This window comes from Notamacropus eugenii, chromosome 3, assembly GCF_028372415.1.
Source record: "Notamacropus eugenii isolate mMacEug1 chromosome 3, mMacEug1.pri_v2, whole genome shotgun sequence".
NCBI classification, from domain to species: domain Eukaryota; kingdom Metazoa; phylum Chordata; class Mammalia; order Diprotodontia; family Macropodidae; genus Notamacropus; species Notamacropus eugenii.
Window position 1 is genome coordinate 431,080,502 of NC_092874.1, and position 19,888 is coordinate 431,100,389.

Consider the following 19,888-nt stretch of genomic DNA (forward strand, 5'->3'; position numbering starts at 1 on the left):
AGAGAATGTATAGGAAATAATCAACAGAGGGAAGGCACGAGAATTAAGAGGGATTAGGGAAGGCCTTCTCTAAAGGTGAGATTTCATCTGAAACCTGAGGGAAGCCAGGAGGTGGTGATGAGGAGAGAGAGCATACTGTTCACAAGAGACAGTTACTGAAAATGCCTGGAGTCAGGAGATGGCAGTGTCTTTTGTATTGCAAGGAGGCTGATATCACTGGATGGGAGATTACATGGTGGCCTGTAAGTTATAAGAAGACTAGGAACTTGGGTAAAGGGTCCAGTTACTAAGGATTTGGGTGCCAAACAGGATATTCTATTTGATCCTGGAGGTGATAGGGGGCCACTGAAGTTTATTGAGTAGAGGGGCTGAAAGGGTGACATGATCACACAGGTACTTGAGGGAAATCACTATGTTGGCTGAATGAATGATGACTAGAGTGAGGAGAGTGACTTGAGACTGGGAAACCACTCATTGGGCTATTGCAGTAGGCCAGGAGTAAGGTAACAAAGTTCTGCACCAGGGCAGTGAAGTATCAGAAGAGAAGTGGGTGCATTCAAAAGAAAAGGTAAAATCTGGCTTGTGGCAACAGATTGGCCATGGGGGCAAGAGAAAGTGATAAACTGAAGATAACACCTAGGTTGCAAGCCTGGGACCCTGGGAAAATGGTGGTGCCCTCAGAGTACTAGGGAGGTATGGAAGGAGGTTATGGAGTTCTGTTTTGGCCATAGTGTGTTTAAGGTGTCTATAAGACATCTAGTTCAGAATGTCTGAAAGGTAGGGTGGAGATGTGAGACTAGATATCACCAAAGAGGTTAGGGCTAAATAAGGAGAACTGAGAATTGTTACCATAAAGATGATCATTGAATCCATGAGAGCTGACGGGATCATCAAGTAAAATAGAGTAGAAGGGAAAAGAGCCCTGCGGGACACTCAGAGTTAGTGGGCATGACCTGGATGAAGATCCAGCAGAGAAGATAGAGGAGCATGCAGATAGGTAGGGGGAGAACCCAGAGAGAGCCATGTCATAAGAACTTGGAGAAAAGAGATGATCAAGAAGAGGAAGATTCACAGTGTCATAGGCTTCAGAGAAGTCAACAATGAGAATTAAGAAAAGGCCATTAGACTGACAACTAAGATCATTGGTAACTCTGGAGAGCAGTCTGGGTTGAATGGTGATATCAGAAGCCAGACTGTGGGAAAGGCAATGGAGTCACCTATGAATAGCCTTCCTAAGGAATTTAGCCACAAAATGCAGAAGAGATGGCACAGAAGGTAACCGAGATAGATGGCACAAATGAGAAGTTTTGAGGATGGAGGAAACATGGGCATATTTGTAGGGAAGCAGCCAGTAAACAGGGAAAGACTGAAGTGACATGAGAGAGGGGTGGTGAAGTTGTGAGTTCAGATCCAGCTTCAGGTAGTTATTAGCTGTGTGACTAAGCAAGTCACTCAACCTCTGTGTCTGCTACCAGGTTTCCTCATCTGTGATTAAAGGACAATAATGGCATCTGTCTACCAGGGTTGTGGTAAGAATAAAATGAGTTAATATTTGACAAGAGTTTTGCAAACCTTAAAGCTGTATATAAGTACTAGCTATCATTATTATTGCTTAAGATGAAGGTCACAAGAATTGAAGAGATCAGTGAACTAGATCAGATTGCTCAGGAGGCCTTTAACATATATACATACATATATAACATACACACGTGTGTGTGTGCATGTGTGTGTACGTACATCACAAGTAAGAGGGCTCCACTAGGGTGAAGCGGAAGAATGGAAATCAGGGTACTGAACTACTGGAGAAAGGAGGCAAAATGACTTGGAGGCTGTATGACTGCTGTTGGGGCTGATAGGGAACACCATAGTGCACAAAGCCCTGGGCCTGAAGTCAGGAAGACTCATCTCAATTCAAATCTGGCCTCAGACACTAGCTGTGTGACTCTTGGCAAGTCCCTTCACCCTATTTACCCCAGTTTCTTCATCTGTAAAATGAGCTAGACAAAGAAATGGCAAATCACCCCAGTATCTTTGCCAAGAAAACCCAAAACAGAGTCAGACATGACTGAAACACAACTGAACAACAATCTGACTGCTGTAGGAATATTGATTTCAAGCTATGTTTCTGGTATTTGGTTGTAATTGCATCAGCTTGCCCTTGTGACTAGAGAGACTTAGGGTGGGGAAGAATTCAGAATAATGAGGATACCCTTAAAATGTACTAGAATCTGATTTCATAATGGTTACTTCAAAACTGCCCTTTTGGTCATCAGTCCAGATTTTAATATCTCGAGGTTGTTTGTTTTGGGGGTGTTTTTTGTGGGGGTACAGCTAAACCATATGTACAGGAATATAATGAAATAGTTCTTCCCCTTAAGAAACAATAGAAAGAATGTAGAACATAGGAAAACTTACATAAACCGATATGGAGTGAAGTAACTATCTTGGAAAATATATTCAACTATAACAATAAAAATAGAAAGATTCACAAAACAATCAAAAGTGAACATGACATGGCTAATGTAGCAATTTGTTTTGCTTAATTATACATATTTGTAACAGGTTTTGTTTTGGGTTTTTTGTTTTTGTTTTCTTAACGGATGGGGGAGGGGGAATTGGGAGAGAGAAAAGTCAGTCCTGAAAATAAAACTGAGTATTAAAAAAGTGAACTCTACAAAATTATAGACAACTAGTATGGCCCCAAAGAAGAGATATGAGAAGACATCACCCCCTATTCCATTACAGAGATGGGAAGTATATAAGTATAGAATGCTACATGTGTATTCAGACTCTAATGTATTGATTGCTTTCACTGAATTTTTCTCTTCCTTTTTTTTAATTAAAAAATATTATTTTGTATGTGACATGGCTCTCTTGGAAGGGAAGAAGGAAGGATACTAGGGAAAATTTTGGCTATGTAAAAGCAAAAGATATCAACAAATATATTTGTAAAAGCCATATGAAAGAATGTTCCAAATCACTGACCAAAAAAAAAACCCCAACAATTAAAAGAATCAAAACAACAGCTAATTTGCCAGCTAATTGGCAAAGATGTCAAAAGATAGAAATAGTCCATGCTGGAGGGGTTGTGGAAGGACAAGCACACGTTGTCAGCTGAGTTGCGGTCCAAATATTCTGGAAAGCATTTTTAAATTTGACAAAGAAAGTGACAACCCAGAGATTCCCTGTATCAGGTATATATGGAGTATTGTTATTTTTTTTTTAATCCACTTCAGTTTTTTTAGTCTTTTCATTTCTCAGGGTTCCTTTCTTTTTATAGGCTCCCTTCACCTCAAGGTCTGAGACCTTTTTGCTTCCCTGTCTTTGACCGATCCTCTCCATCCTGTAGTCATTCCCTCAGTCTCTGAGCTGATTTAACCTAGTTTCTTTCCTTATTCTGTTCTTTCTTCTCCCTACTTCTTTGTACCATGATCATCTGCTTTGATCCTTAATCAGTTTTGTTGGAACGATCTTATTTGAAGGGATAAAAACTAGTATTTACTCATTCAGTATTTACCCTCTCGGACACTATTGCTCTGAAACCCACAGAGTCAATCAGCCAGCACATATTTACTGATGATTCCCAGCCCTTACGGTACTCAGTCTTGTTGGAGAAAAGGCTAATACAGAAAGCATATAGAGAACATTACAAGGCAGTAATTCATTCATTAAGCAGATGTTTTTCATGATCAGAGCGCATAGTTTATAATTAAGGGCAAATCTGTGTGGTACAGGTTGTATTCTATTGCAATTCTAAAGAGTTGTAGTATATATCTACTGAGTTGTAGTATTGTCCAAAGAAGATTTATGGGATAAGTTTCATTTTACCTGGCTTTTAAAAGATAAGGAGAATTTGCATAGGAAGGCCAGCCACCATTCCTCTTGAAGAATGACTGAAGGTTTAGGGACAGAAGTGCATGAATTATGGTTGTGAAATAGTGAGGGTCCTGGGCTGATCTAGAGTTAATTGTGCTTGGTGGAGAGAAGGTCAGAAAGAAAGTTGGGTAAAAAAAGAATGGAAACAGGTTTTTGAGTAGCTTTGAAAGCCCAGAAGAGTCCCCATAGCTTCTTTTTGCATAAACCCCTGCCCCAGTTTTTTATTGTTATAAACAATAAAAATAAGCTATAAGCTACAGAGGACATCTATGAAGATTTTCATTGTGGAAATGAATGTATTCAGCACATGTTTATTATGCCTAGTACTGTGTTCCAAACTAAGAGGAAATAGTCTGTGCCCTGAAGAAACTTGCATTCTACTTGGAGGGTATGGTGTGTGCATAACTAGCTAAATATGAAGTTTATGGAAAGTAATTTTAAGAGAGAGAAGTGCTGGTGGGATCAAGACCAACCTCCTGCAGGAAACAGAACCTGAGCTGGGCTTTGGAGGAAGCTTGGGATTGCCAGAGGCAGACTGACAAGGAAGGGAATTCCAGAGATGAGGGGACCACTAGAGCACAGTCACCAAGCCTGGAAGTGGATAAACAGCTAGAAGAATCGTTTGATGAAATCACTTAATAGTACTGTATTTCTCTTCTATAAGACCTTATATTTGTGTAGCTTTTCAGTTTGCAAAGCACTATTACAGGTATTATCTTCCTTAAGCCTAACAACCTTATGAGCTAGATAAAGTAGACAGTATCCTCATTTTGAGATTTAGAGAAGTTAAATGACTTGCCCAAGATTATACAACTAATTAGTAGAAAAGCAGGACTTGGATTTACAAGTACAAGTACTTGGATTTACACAGCCATATGAATTGTTATCGAGGTTTAGGTAAAGCCTAATTGTGATGTTCTAGCAAGCTTATTAGAATAGGATTCTATTTATGACTGTTTGCTATGAATGATAGACACTCTGAGAGAATGGTTACACATGGAGTTTTATACTGGCATTCAAAGTACAACAGTTGGAACACATCTTCACATCAATAGAGTATACTTAAAATTTAGGGCTCCACATTAAGGCACTTTCTGCAAAAGAAGCATGCAGAAAGTCCCGTAACATGTGCCAGGGGCTTCATTTTGTTTTGTTTTTCATATGACTTTTATTTTATTTTGCTTTTTTTCCCTTCCCTAATTCCTCTCCCCAGTTGAAAAGAAAAGAAAAACTTTTGTAATAAAAATGCATAGCTCAGTGAAACAAATTCCTGCATTATGCTGCTGTTTTTTGGAAGTAACTTAACATAATCATACAAGGATTATTAAGAGATTTTTTTGTTTTTCTTCTTCCCTCTAATTCTCTTTGTCTTTGACCTATAAGCATGCCTGAGTCTATCCATCCAGAAATGGTGGGCTTATTCACTAGTCATATATTTTATACTAATATTTAATATTTTATTTCATATTTTGAACTATTTAATCTCTTCTAGCAAGGTGGTCTTTTTTGAAATGTATATACATGCACATATGTGTGTCTGCGCATATGTATGTATGTACATATATATATGTATATATATATATATATATATATATACACATAATTCCTGTTGTATTAAGCTCCAAATTTATCAGTATTCAGTTTGTATAATTCTGTTCTCAAGCCCACATGATACAATAACTCACATTTCTATGGCATTTTAAGATTTACAAAGTACTTTACTTGCAACTCTAAAAAGGAGATTGTGCAAGTGTTTTTTATCCTTCTTTTACAAGCTAAGTGAAGTGCTTCCCCCAGTCATCCAACCATTAGGGTCAGTGTTCAAATTGGAATTCAGGTCCTTATAACTCCTACCGTGTTATTCTTAGCACCATACCCAGGACTGGGAACACTCGACCTGAGTTCTAATCTGGGATCCAATTCTTAGTAGAGTGGTGTTACTTGATGCAAATCATTTAATTTCTCTGGGCCTTAGTTTCCTCATCTCTTTAATAGAGATGATATTACTGGCCTATAGGGATGTTGCCAGCTAGGATAATATAAGTGAAACCACTTTGAAAACTATAAAGCATTCTATATTTTTATATGGTAAGTTATTATTGTCATTATAGTAGTAGCCAAAACCATGGTTATTTATGTTGTGTCCTTTCAAAAACATCTCCCTTCTAAAGCAGCATTTAGAAATATAAATGTCATCTTGCACTTCTCAAAATACTCCTGCATTTTATCTTGTAGATTGTGACAGATCAGCAAACAGGACAGAAAATCCAGATAGTGACTGCAGTGGACTCCTCCGTATCCCCGAAACAGCAATTTATCTTGACCAGTCCAGATGGAACTGGAACAGGAAAGGTGATATTGGCATCACCTGAGACATCCAGTGCCAAGCAGCTTATTTTCACCACCACGGACAACCTGGTTCCTGGCAGAATCCAAGTAAGCACAGTCAGTAAGAACCAGAGTTCATTCTGCTGAGTAGACATTCAGATAAGTGCTTGGTTCTTGTTCCCTTCAGGCTGACCCTTCTAGCAGAGGGAAAGACAGGGCCCTATAGCAGCCTTTGAACCTCAGACCCTGGGCTAAGGCCAGTCACTAGTTCCCACTATAGCTGAAAGATTTTTAAAATCTTCTTATCAGAGACAGGCTTGCTTCATTTCCAAGGTTGTCTTGTGTATGGTATGTTCTATCTAGAGGTGTGTTACATATGTTTCAGCTCTCCTCATTTAAAATACATCTTTACTCCAGCCACTCTTTTCTCTCTGCTACTCTCAATCCTGTGTTTCAGTTTTAACTTCCACCTTGGCTCTAAAATCATAGGATTATAGATTTGATGCTTGATGGGGCCTTGGTCTTAGCCTTTCCCCTCACTTTTACAGATGAGGAATCGTAGATAGGTAGAAATTTGTGATGTGCTCAAGATCACAAAGGAAGTGAGTCCTGTAGGCAGGATCCTAACCCAGGGTCTTGAATTCTAAATCCACCATAACATCCACTGTGCCACAATGCCTACATAGTGGTTTTAGCCCAGCTTTCTTTATCATGTATCCCAGTACTCAGCATGACAGTCCCTCTTGCTAGATTCTCTCTGCCCTGTTCCTTCTCAAGCACTACTAAACTCAAGTATTTACAGAAACATAAGCATCAGAGATAGAGGGGTCCTTGAAGGCCATCTAGCTCAAATGCCTTCTTCATAGATGGAGAAATGAGGTCCATTGTAGGCCTTCACCACCCAGTTTGCTTTATTAGACTTACTTAGTTCAGTATTTGGAGGCCAGGGCACAGACCTTCAAAGCAGCAGGTTTATTAGATGAAGAAGAAAGACTTGTGTGCAGATTGGAGAGTGAAAGAAAGACAAGTGACCGTAGAGTTAGGCCAGAGGTTCAGTTCAATGCCTTCATGTGCATTTCATTGTCTGTTCTGTGTAAGGCACTGTGCTCTGGGTCACTGGGTCGGGGTTATAAAGACAAAAAAGATAAGCACGCCCTCTATCCCCCTCTCCCAAAGGACCAAGATCTCAGAAAATAAGACATTTGTTTCATTTCCCCCACAAAGCAACACCTTTAGTCACGGAGTGTGCCATAGTACCTCTGAGGGAGTGGAGTTCAGTCCTGTCGACCATTTCTTGTTTCAGTAATCACTGAGAGAGAAAGTAGGAATGAAATATTAGGGGAAGGGAAGTTCTCTTTAGGATGAGCCAGAGTTCAAAACTATAAAATACCAACTTCAGATAAACTTATAAGAAAATTATAAGTAAGCCTTTTTCTTCCTTTCCCAGAGAATTTTCACTTCATTGGAAATCTACATTGTCTGCCATTTGTCTTGCTGAATTATTTGCTTGTATTAATGATGATGTGCTTGATTTTGTTTTTGTTACAAATCTCATACAAAATGGATTTATGTTAGTGATTTTTTAACATGTATGCCATCAGCCTCAGCACAGCCAAGGATACACATGTGGCCACTTTTTGCATTTTCCTGTCAACACCAGTGAGGGTTGATTGCATCTGTTATTGGTGCATTTAAAAAAGAAGAGGAAGATAAAAGGTTTTAGAGGTAAAGTGGCCCAGTAAAAAAAGTATATTGAAATTCCTGTGTAACCTGCAGCCACATGTGCAGGGTCACCTGCCAGGAGGCTGCTGTTTGCTGGGGATTTTTTCTCTAAGGTGTTCCATGCAGTTACCACCCACAAAGCAGGAAGAATAGAAGTGTTTGCTGAACAAAGCATCACACCCTGGAAGGATTGTGGATGGAGGCATTTGGGAGACCCGGACCACTGGCTGAGGCAGCTAGTGGTAACAAGCTCTCTGCTGCTTAAGTCTCCTCATTTCTGAAATGGAGACAATAGTTACTTCACACCTCATAGGGTCTTTGCGAAGGTCAGATGTGGATGGGGGCCCCACATTGGCACTCTAGTGCTTGTTAGCTGTGGGGCCATGGAACCGCAACACTCCATACAGCAAGCTCCTGGCATTTAAAACAGAAGTGCTAGTGTTTGTGCTACCCAGGTCACAGTGTTGTTTGGAGAAAGACACTCTGGTGATCTTCAGGCATCATAGAAACATAACATACTACTGTTGTTATTGTCAAGTAACTCCCCCTGACCCCCTCCCCCCGGGGAAGGAACCTGGCTTGTCATTTCCACTGAATCAGTGAGAGAATGCTCACTCTTACATTCTGGATAGTTTGGTAAATGTGTTTATCTGCATTTTAACAAGCATCATACAATAAATGAGAAAGATAACAGTAGTACTTAGCAAGTGCCTCTCATCTGGATGATCTTTGTGGCTGCCAGGGTCCAGTCTTCACATAGACAAATAGCCCACTTTGCTCAGTGGACCCAGGCCATCTCACAGATGAGTGTCTTTGGTGACCACAGTGACCCATCAGGTAGAAGCGGTTAGAGAGATGGTGTGCATATACTCTTCTTATCTGTTCTTACTGATGACAGTTTAGAGCAGGACTGGGGAACCTGCAGCCTTGAGGCCATATGTGACCTTCTAGGTCCTTGGGTGCAGCCTTTTGACAGTCCAAGTTTTACAAAACAAATCCTTTTATTAAGGGGATTTGTTCTGTGAAGGTTGGATTCCATCAAAGGGTTACACTTGATGACCTAGAGGGCTGCATGTGGCTTTGAGGTCACAGGTTCCTCACCTCTGGGTTAGAGAATAGAGTGATGAGATTAAACTTTGGATTTACTGTGGTGGTGTTCTCATTGATGAGATCCTTGTTTAGAAGCACAGGATTAAGGCTTTGCCCTACATGTTAGGTGATTCCATTGTTAATTAATAATTTTACTGTTTCCAAACTTCTTCTCAGATTGTGACTGATTCTGCTTCTGTTGAGCGCTTGTTGGGGAAGGCAGATGTCCAGCGGCCCCAGGTGGTAGAATATTGTGTGGTGTGCGGAGACAAAGCATCAGGTAAATAAACTCAGAGTATGGGTTTTGTAGGAAAATCTGCAAAAAAGCTAATGAGCCAAACTTTGACAAGAGACAATTCAGAGAAAGAAGCTAGGAAACTTCTTCTCAAACATTTTGACGTGCAAATAAAGTCTACTTTTCTAGTTGCTGCAGAACCAGGTATACACAAACCAGGTGTGACGAACTAGCTATTGTCCCCTTGTGGATGCAGAGGTTGGTCCTCCAGTGTTATCACTCAGAAAAGAGTGATTAAAACAAGAGTCTCTGAAATGCCCAGATTCACCTCCTAGACTTAGCCTTTCTCTGCTTCCTGTTTGGCCATCATTTGGAAACCTGGCAAGCTCTTGATGGGTATTCTTGTGATCCAGAAAACATCTTATCCTTTGTTCCAGATTGCTTATGTACATGGCCCTGCCTGTGTCTCTTTTGTGAGGAAATAGATATTGATGTCAGAGCCCTGTCTAAGAGTGCTTGACCTGCCGCTTGTTTCTTTTCAACCCCCGAAAACACTGAGTGAATGTGGCTATGGTGTTTGCCACCTTTGGCTGTCTTGCCTCATTCTGGTACTGTTTCTAGTCATAACATTCTGCATTTCTTTCGTGATTATCGACACACTTCTGTGTTTTCTCAGTGGTTAGAGTCCGGTGCTATTTTACCCTATTTCATCTCCACAGACCATGCCCTGAACTCTGCCCAGTCAGCTCATAGATGTATGCTTTTGTCCTTAAGGAAGACTAGATGGGAGGGTGTGCGTAGATAAATGCAAATGTATCCCTGCTCCTGGGAAAACAATTCAAGGCTATGAATGAAAGGCCAGGGGAGCCAAGTGTCCCTCAATGCGATTGTATTTCTTAGTTTTGCTGGGATTGAGTATAATTTCAGTCCCCAAATTGTTATCTAGTTTCCTTAAGAGTTTTTTTTTCTTACAACCATGGCAGTTGACTTCCTCAGTACCCTAGGAAGATCAAGATACAAATAGTTATGTAAGTTCTTTCTGTATTTTTACAAATCATGTAGCTGTTTGAATTTTTAATTTGTATAATAAGCAAGGGTATCTGTAAATTTGTCTCCTTTTTATCTTACAAAACCAGACACTGACTAGATATGTAAAGAAAATGCATTAAAGTGAATGTTGTAATTACGCTAACAGTCTTGCCACAGTTTAAATTTGTAACTAAGTCATTTAAGATATTTTACATGTAATCTACATTTATACTGCCTGTATTATGCTTTTTAAAATTTGTATACATTAGGCATATGTTTTTGTTTCATCATAATTTTTCTTGGCATTTTGCCCATATTACAAAACTTTTTGAAGGAATGATATCAACTTCTCAAAAGTTGTGAATACATTTTTAGATTTAAAAGTTAAAAAAAGAAAATTACTCAAGGCACAACAGAAAATGAGTAGTATCTTCATGTGAAAGGGGAAAAGATGGCATTGCAAGAGATTTGAAATAACCAGAAACTTCCAATCTCCATAGTTCTCTTTGGGTTCAAAGAACAACAAAAAATACTTGACCTGAGGCATTAGTAGTCATTTCACATATCACTGATGTATACATATTCAGAGTTAGAGAAAGTATCAAAATACCTACTATGTGCTATACACTGCAAGAAAGACTGGGAACATAAAAATAAAATGAGATAGAACACCTACTTTCAAGAAGTTCACAGTCCCAGTCCGGGGTTAAGATAATACAAATAACCATAATACAAGGCATATCTTAGGAAGTGTCTCAGAGGGGTCCAAACACAGTGTGAGAGATTTGGGGAAATGGGATTGGGGTGGGGGGGATGGAAGAGATCACATATAATCCAAGGGCTTTGTGACCTTGAAAGAAAGGAAGACTCTCATCAGGAATGGTACGTAGGGAGTGTGGATGGTGGCATGAACAAAGGCTTGGGGTTCAAAGATGGCAGGATGCGATAAGGAGAACATCAAGTAACAATTTGTCAGCACCAGGGGTGGGGAGGGATAAGAAGAGTAATGTTAAATAAAACTGAAAGATTATGAAGGGCTTTGAATACTAATCTAAGGAATTTGTATCTTATTTGAAAAAGCAGTGAGGGACCAGAATGAAAATCAGCCAAGGGGCAGATAGGCAGTATGAATTGTAGAAGGAAACTTGATGATGGAAACTTAGGAAGGTGACGGGAAAGAAAAGATGAGGAGGTTGAATTGTATTTCATAATTGTGTACAAGACAACTAGAACCCCAGCAACTCTTAATTGCCTCAGAATTCCAGAGCAGAAGTGGAGGTCATTGACCCATGGCACCTGTCAGAAAGTCTTTGGTGACATTGGTCCTTACCCTAGCATTGAACCATCACTGTGGCCTCCTCCTTTCATCTCTCTTTCCTGTTATTCTACATCTCCCAAGAAAAGCTATATGCATTTGTGTTCAGAGACAGTCTGAAACAAATAAACTTCTCCCTTTAGTACATCTTCCACTGTTGAAAATTGCATTTAAATTGAGTTAGCTGTATGGCCTATCAAGACCTGTCTTAGAATGTTATTGGGGTTGGGGGGAAGGGGAGAAGCTTGGCTTTCTTTGGTGAACTCCCATTCATTTTCTGTCCCTCTAGGTCGTCACTATGGGGCTGTCAGTTGTGAAGGCTGCAAAGGTTTCTTTAAAAGAAGTGTAAGGAAGAATCTGACATACAGTTGCCGAAGCAACCAGGACTGTATCATCAATAAGCATCATCGAAACCGCTGCCAGTTCTGTAGACTTAAAAAGTGCTTAGAGATGGGCATGAAAATGGAATGTGAGTAATGAGTTGTACTAAAAATTACAGTATACTTGCTGGAGGCAAAAATGGGCACAAACCAATTCAGGAACTGAAAGCTTTTAAAACATTCTACAGCAAAAAAAAAAAGACTCAGCAGCCACTTCATTTTACTTTAAGTATAAATTTGGTGGCTATAGCAGTGAGTATTTTAAAAAAATTAATTTGGTAATTAAAGCACTGAATCAGTGAGTAATCTGTATGTACCACCCATTATAGGTATACCCTATTCCTTAGGGAAATTTAAAAAAAAGAAATTCCATTTTAGACATAGTTCCTATTCTTCAGGGACTGAGACCAGACATAATGAAGACTGATTCTATTCAAATATCCTATGTTTGGGCTCATTCTTAACAGCATTCATGCTGTGGGCTTATCAGTCTTAGAGAAAAACAATAAATTTCTGTAGTGAGTTGTTCATCATTGCTTTCCCCTAAATATGAAAAGTGGGAGATCTCTTAACATTTCAGATGTATATCAACATTTTCTGTGTTCTTTTTTGAGTACGGCAAAAGTATACTTCAAATATTAACCTTACTATTTTCACCTATGGGAGAAGGAGGTGGGTTTCCACTATGTCTAAATCCTGAGTAGTACACATAATGCATCTGCTGGATAGTCACATGTATTTGAATTCATACTATTCTAAGTTATAATTATATGAAATATACTCATTGGTTCCAGCCCAATGGAAATAGGCTGTATGAATTCAAATACTATGACCACTTAACAGCAGTGGTATGTGAAGGAGGGCCAGCATCATTACTTGAACTAATTGGGACCTAGCTATATAGGACAACTTATTCTGGAGTTGTCAGAGGAAGGGACTTTGACACTTTCAGATAAGTCTCTTCAGCAGTGAACCAAAAAGACTGAATGATCTGTGTTTTTATTGCTACAAATAAAAAAAGTCAGCCAGCAGTCAACCTGATGATGAGCCTTCCTAAACTTAGTAGATATTTCATAAATGACTAACATAGAAACCAGTCGCCATCTCTATACAAAACCACTTGTTATATTATACATCGGACCAGGAATTCTTTTTTTTGTTTGTTTCTAAGGTCCTTTATTTTATTATTATTATTTTATTTATTTTCAGTATTCTACAATCACTTCCATATAACTTTGATTTTTTTCCCCCTCCCTCCCCCTCCTTCTCCCTTCCAACCCCCCCTCCCTCCCCAAGATGGCATACAATTTTATATAGATTCTACACATACATTCCTATTAAATACATTTTCTCCTTAGTCATGTTACATAGAAGAATTAAAATGAATGAGAGAAATCATAAAACAAACCAAAACGTAATGCAAAAGAAAATGATCTGCTACATTTTCCAATTGAATTCCATAGTCCTTTCTCTGGATTGTGGAAGGCCTTAAGAGAACATTGGGAATTTTTAAAGTCCTTGCATTGCAATGAAGTTCTAAGTCTACCAGAAAAAATCCTTACACACTGTGATTGTTGCTGTGTATAAAGTTCTCCTGGTTCTGCTCCTTTCACTCAGCATCAGTTCATATAAGTCTTTCCATGCCTCTCTGAAGTCTTCCCATTCATCATTTCTTACAGCACAATAGTATTCCATTACATTCATATAGCACAATTTATTCAGCCATTCCCCAATTGATGGGCATCCCCTTGATTTCCAGTTTTTGTCCACCACAAAGAGTGCTGCTATAAATATTTTTGTACATGTGGGACCTATTCCCATTTTTATGATCTCTTGGGGATACAGTCCTAGAAGCGATATTGCTGGGTCAAAGAGTATGCATATTTTTGTAGCCCTTTGGGCATCGTTCCAAATTGCCATCCAGAATGGTTGGATCACCTCACAGCTCCACCAGCAGTGTATTAGTGTTCCAACTCTCCCATATCCTCTCCAGCATTTATCATCTTCTTGTTCTGTCATGTTAGCCAATCTGATAGGTGTGATGTGGTACCTCAGAGTTGTTTTGATTTGCATCTCTCTAATCAATAGTGATTTAGAGCATTTTTTCGTATGACTATAGATAGCTTTGATTTCTTCCCCTGAAAACTGCCTGTTCTTATCCTTTGACCATTTATCCATTGGAGAATGACTTATATTCTTGTACATTTGTCTCAGTGCTCTATATATTTTAGAAATGAGGCCTTTATCACAAACACTAGTTGCAAAAATTCTTTCTCAGTTTTCTGCTTCTGTCTTAATCTTGGTTGCATTGGGTTTGTTTGTGCAAAAACTTTTCAATTTAATGTAATCAAAATTACCCATTTTGTATTTCATAATGTTTTCTATCTCTTGTTTAATCAAAAATTCTTCCCTTCTCCATAACTCTGATAAATACAATATTCCTTGCTCCACTAATTTGTTTACAGTATCAGTCTTTATATCTAGATCATGTACCCATTTGAACTTTGTTCTTGGATATGTTGTCAGGTATTGGTCTATGCCCAGTTTCCATCATACTGTTATCCAGTTTTCCCAGCAGTTTTTGTCGAACAGTGAGTTCTTATCCCAGAAGCTGGGGTCCATGGGTTTATCAAACAGTAGATTGCTATATTCATCGACTGCTGTGACTTGTGTACCTAACCTATTCCACTACCCTTCTGTTTCTTAGCCAATACCAAGTGGTTTTGATATTTGCTGCTTTATAATACAATTTGAGATCTGGTAGAACTAGGCCACCTTTCCTAGCATTTCTTTTCATTAGTTCCCTTGATATCCTGGACCTTTTGTTCTTCCAGATGAATTTTGATACTGTTTTTTCTAGCTCTACAAAATAATTATCTGATAGTTTGATTGGTATGGCACTAAATAAGTAAATTAATTTAGGTAGAATTGTCATTTTTATTATATTGGCTTGGCCCACCCACGAGCAACTGATGTTTTTCCACTTATTTAGGTCTGACTTTATTTGTGTGAAAAGTGTCTTGTAATTGTGTTCGTATAGTCCCTGGGTTTGTTTTGGCATGTAGACTCCCAAATAATTTTATAGTGTCTACTTTAGCTTTAAATGGGATTTCTCTTTCTATCTCTTGCTTTTGGGCTTTGTTAGTAATATATAGAAATACAGAAGATTTGTGTGGGTTTATTTTGTAACCTGCAACTTTGCCAGAGTTGTTTATTATTTCAAGTAGTTTTTTACTTCATTCTCTGGGATTCTCTAAGTATATCATCATATCATCTGCAAAGAGTGATAACTTAGTTTCTTCTTTGCCTACTCTAATTCCTTCAGTTTCATTTTCTTCTCTTATTGCTACAGCTAGCATTTCTAGTACCATATTGAATAATAGTGGTGATAATGGACATCATTGTTTCACCCATGATCTTATTGGAAATGCATCTTGCTTATCCCCGTTGCATATAATGCTTGCTGAAAGTTTTAGGTAGATAGTGCTTATTATTTGAGGGTAAGTTCCATTTATTCCTATGTTCTCCAGTGTTTTCAATAGGAATGAGTATTGTATTTTGTCAAAAACTTTTTCTGCATCTGTTGAGATAATCATGTGGTTTCTGTTAGTTTTATTGTTGATATGATCAATAATGTTAGTAATTTTCCTAATATTGAACCAGCCATGCATTCCTGGTATAAATCCTACCTGATCATAATGTGCTATTCTCATGATTAGTTGCTGTATTCTTTTTGCTAAAATCTTATTTAAAATTTTTGCATCTATATTCATTAGAGAAATTGGTCTATAGTTTTCTTTCTCTGTTTTGGCTCTTCCTGGTTTAGGTATCAGAACTTTATTTGTATCATAAAAAGAATTTGGGAGGACTCCTTCTTCCCCACTTTTCCCAAATAGTATTGAAATTAATTGTTCTTTAAATGTTTGATAGAATTCATTTGTGAATCCATCTGGCCCTGAAGATTTTTTCCTAGGGAGTTCATTGATGGCTTGTTCAATTTCTTTTTCTGAGATGGGGTTATTTATTCAGCTTCCTCTTCTGTTAGTCTGAATAATTTATATCTCTTAAAATAATCATACATCTCATTTAGTTTGTCGAATTTATAGACATACAGTTGGGCAAAGTAATTTCTTATTATTCTTTTAATTTCCTCCTCATTGGAGGTGAGGTCACCCTTTTTAGTTTTGATATTAGTAATTTGGTTTTATTCTTCCTTTTTTTAATCAAATTGACCAAAGGTTTATCAATTTTATTGGTTTTTTCATAAAACCAACTCCTAGTTTTATTTATTAGTTCAATAGTTTTCTTAATTTCAGTTTTATTAATCTTTTCTTTGGTTTTCAGCATTTCTAATTTGGTATTTACTTGGAGATCTTCAGTTTGTTCTTTTTCAAGTTTTTTCGGCTGCATGCCCAATTCACTGATCTCCTCTTTCCCTATTTTATTCATGTAGGCATTCAAAGATATAAAACTTGCCCTAAGAACTGCTTTTGCAGTATCTCATAAGATTTGGTAGGTTGTCTCATTGTTGTCATTCTCTTGAATGAAGTCGTTGATTGTTTCTGTAATTTGTTGTTTAACCCACTCATTCTTTAGGATTAGATTGTTTAGTTTCCAATTAGTTTTTGGTTTATGTTTCCATGGCCTTTGATTACATATAAGTTTTATTGCATTATGATCTAAGAAGGATGCATTGACTGTTTCTGCCTTTCTGCACTGGATTGTTAGGTTTTTATGGCTTAGTACATGGTCAGTTTTTGCATATGTGCTATGTACCACTAAGAAAAATTTTCAATTTAATGTAATCAAAATTACCCATCCTTTCTATCTTTATCCTTTCTATCCCCATTCAATTTTCTCCAGAGAGCTATTGTATCTACCTTATCAAGAGTTCTATTCACCGCCTTCATTTGTTTCTTGTTTATTTTGAGGTTAGATTTAGCAAGTTCAGAGAGAGGGGGAGGTTGAGGTCTCCCACTAGTATAGTTTTGCTGTCTGTTTCTTCCTGTAACTCCCTTAACTTCTCCTTTAAGAATCTGGATGCTATACTACTTAGAGCATATATGTTTAGTAATGAAATTTCTTTGTTGTCTGTGGTGCCTTTTAGCAGGATACGGTTTCCTTCCTTATCTCTTTTGATTAGATCTATTTCTGCTTTTGCTTTTTCTGAGATGAGGATTGTTACCCCTGCTTTTTTTGTATCAGCTGAAACACAATATATTCTGCTCCAGCCTTTTACCTTTACCCTATGTGTATCTCCCCTTTTCAAATGTGTTTCTTGTAAACAACATGTTGTTGGATTGTTTTTTAATCCATTCTGCTGTCTGTCTCTGTTTTATGGAGAGTTCATCCCATTCCTATTCACAGTTATGATTACTTTTTGTGTCTTTCCCTCCATCTCCTTTCCCCTTTTTTATGCTTTTAGTTCTCCCTTCCCCTCCCCAATAGAGTTTTAATTTTTGACCACAACCTCCCTCACTCTTCCCTCCTTTCTTTCAGCCCCCCTCAGTTTTAATCTCCTTTTTACTTACTACTTCTTCCCTCCCTTTTAGCCTCCCCTCCCTTTTCTTTCTCCCTTCTCATCCTATTGCCTATAGAGCTAGTTATATTTCTGTACTTAACTGAGTTTGTTGTAGGACCAGAAATTCTTAAATGAAACTGTCATGAGAAGAGAGAAAACAAGATTTAGAGTCAGACTCAAACCCATGGAGACCAAACTCTGGGATGAAGGAGAGACCATAGATGGGAACAGAAGGCTTACCAAACTCAGATCAGAAACATAGGACAAAAAAACCAGGAGTCCCCAGAGGGGCCTCAAAGCTTAAATTCATAGACCAGAACAAGGCCAACCTGAAACTTGTGATAGTGTTAGTAACAGGTTACTTGACTTCTGACCCTGAGGACTCTTTTCTATTCTTTTTCTTTTACCATTATTCCTGTTATTCTGTCCCTGGCATGCATAGTCACTTTATATTTGACTCTTTACAGAAGAGCTTGCTGGTAAGATGTTAAATAGCAAACAACTAATGTCTACTTTCTGCAGGCTCAATTTAAGATTAGGATTGTTTTCTCAGTGTATTTGGTCCAACTTATAGTGTAAAGTTAAACTTAATTTCATTCTCTTACCCCATTTAAATGTATTTCCTTAAGCACACATTTGTTGACACAAGCTATTAAAAGGGTAGGGGGAGAATGTTTCCTCAACAGCTTGTCCTTGCCTAGGAAAGGGCCCTACTCAGTACCCGATTTTAAGGCAGTGATGTTTCTCTGATCCTGAATCCTTCTTACTGGGGGAAGTAAGAAGCATAGAAATAAAACCTTAGATAGATAGACAGACAGGGCAAGTAAATGAGCATATATTAAGCAATGACTGTGTGCCAGACATTGTACTAAGTGCTGAGAATACAAATTCAAGGAAAGAGACAGTCTTTAAGAAGGATCTTGCATTCTATTGCAGAAGACATCACGGAGAAGAGCAGGATAGTGAGGGGAAAGAAGGAGGCAGAAGTGTCCTTCAAGGCAGGAACAATATGAGCCTGCATGCCCTGGGCTTTTGAAAGGGTTTCCCAAAATCCATTTCCTTCTTGCACAAGCTCGTTGGACACTTTGAGATCTTTTTCTTTCCTTTGAATTCATGAACATAACCATAAGCTTTTAAGTCAGGTTTTCATTTGTGTACTAGTGTAGGACAATGAGTCCTCCCTTCAGTACCTGGCTTCTTTATGCTGATCGGCTGTTTGGTGCTTTGGGTACTTTTCCTTAGGATGTTTAATTTAAATACTCCATTCTCTTGTTCTTGAAGCTGTTCAGAGTGAAAGGAAGCCTTTTGATGTGCAACGGGAGAAACCAACCAATTGTGCTGCTTCAACAGAGAAGATCTACATCAGGAAAGACCTAAGGAGTCCCTTGATCGCCACACCAACTTTTGTAGCAGACAAGGATGGAACAAGGTCAGTGGCAGAGCCTGCCCTCATGTTTGCAGAAAGATGTAAGAATGAAGATGTGAGACTAAGGCAGAGGGAAGCTCAGGGCTCTAGAGGAGGCAGACCCCTTCATGTTCCTACTTCACCATCTACACTTGCTGGCTGGAAGGGGAGGACAAAGTAATAGTTACAGGGGCCTGTCCTGAGTCCTCAGTCATTCTCTAGCCTGTCTCTTCTACACCTGATTCTCATTATGCCCTCCCCATTATACCCCTATAAATGTGAAGAGTCGTGCCTTAAAATGTCTTATTTGTAACAATCATGATACCTCTACAAAAAAGATTTTAAGTCAGTTGGCTGTTTCTTTTGTTGGGAGGGGTTTTGTTTACATACAAGAACTTTCTTTCTGCTAGATGCAATTGTTCAAAAGTTCAGCATCTGAGGCTTATATCAAGTATAGCCTCAAAATCTTCTTTCTTGAATTCATTCCAGATACCCAGTAATGATGTATTGACACTTGTGTAGTCTAATTAATGTGTGTTGAACATAATTTAAAAGGTTCAAGAAAGACAAGGAAGTCAGAGATCTATGTAGAAAATAGTTCTTAAACTGGAGTCCATGAACTTGTTTTTGGTTTAGGGTTTTAATTTAGATAAGTGCATTTCATTATAATTGGTCTTCTTTGTAATCCTATATACATTATTTTGTGAATTAAAAAAAATGATTCTGAAGAGTCTCCAGACAGGCTTCCCCACAATGACTGCCACAGGTGTCTAGGACACCAGAAAGCTTAAGATTCTCCAGTTTAGAGGAAGATGGAACGGAGACCAAATTCATGATGTGCTGAAGGGAACCTAACTTGCTTAGTAGGATTTCTGCAGACTGCTGCCACATTGGAGGTTTAACAGTACTTCAAAGCAGTCTTGTCAGTAGTGCTTCAGATGTCCCCATCCCAAGTAAAGGTGAATCACCTATTCACTACAGAGATTTT

General features: G+C 38.4%; 1 protein-coding gene across 4 annotated transcripts in view; it reads left to right on the forward strand.

The window, feature by feature from the left end:
• NR2C2 (nuclear receptor subfamily 2 group C member 2) overlaps positions 1-19,888 on the forward strand; it is a 116,989-nt gene that overhangs the window by 79,820 nt on the left and 17,281 nt on the right. For all 4 annotated transcript variants that reach the window (XM_072598394.1, XM_072598393.1, XM_072598395.1 and 1 more), the window contains 4 exons: positions 6,112-6,312; positions 9,193-9,295; positions 11,884-12,063; positions 18,777-18,924. In XM_072598394.1, coding sequence (XP_072454495.1) covers positions 6,112-6,312; positions 9,193-9,295; positions 11,884-12,063; positions 18,777-18,924 — 632 coding nt within the window. The remainder of the gene's footprint in view (positions 1-6,111; positions 6,313-9,192; positions 9,296-11,883; positions 12,064-18,776; positions 18,925-19,888) is intronic.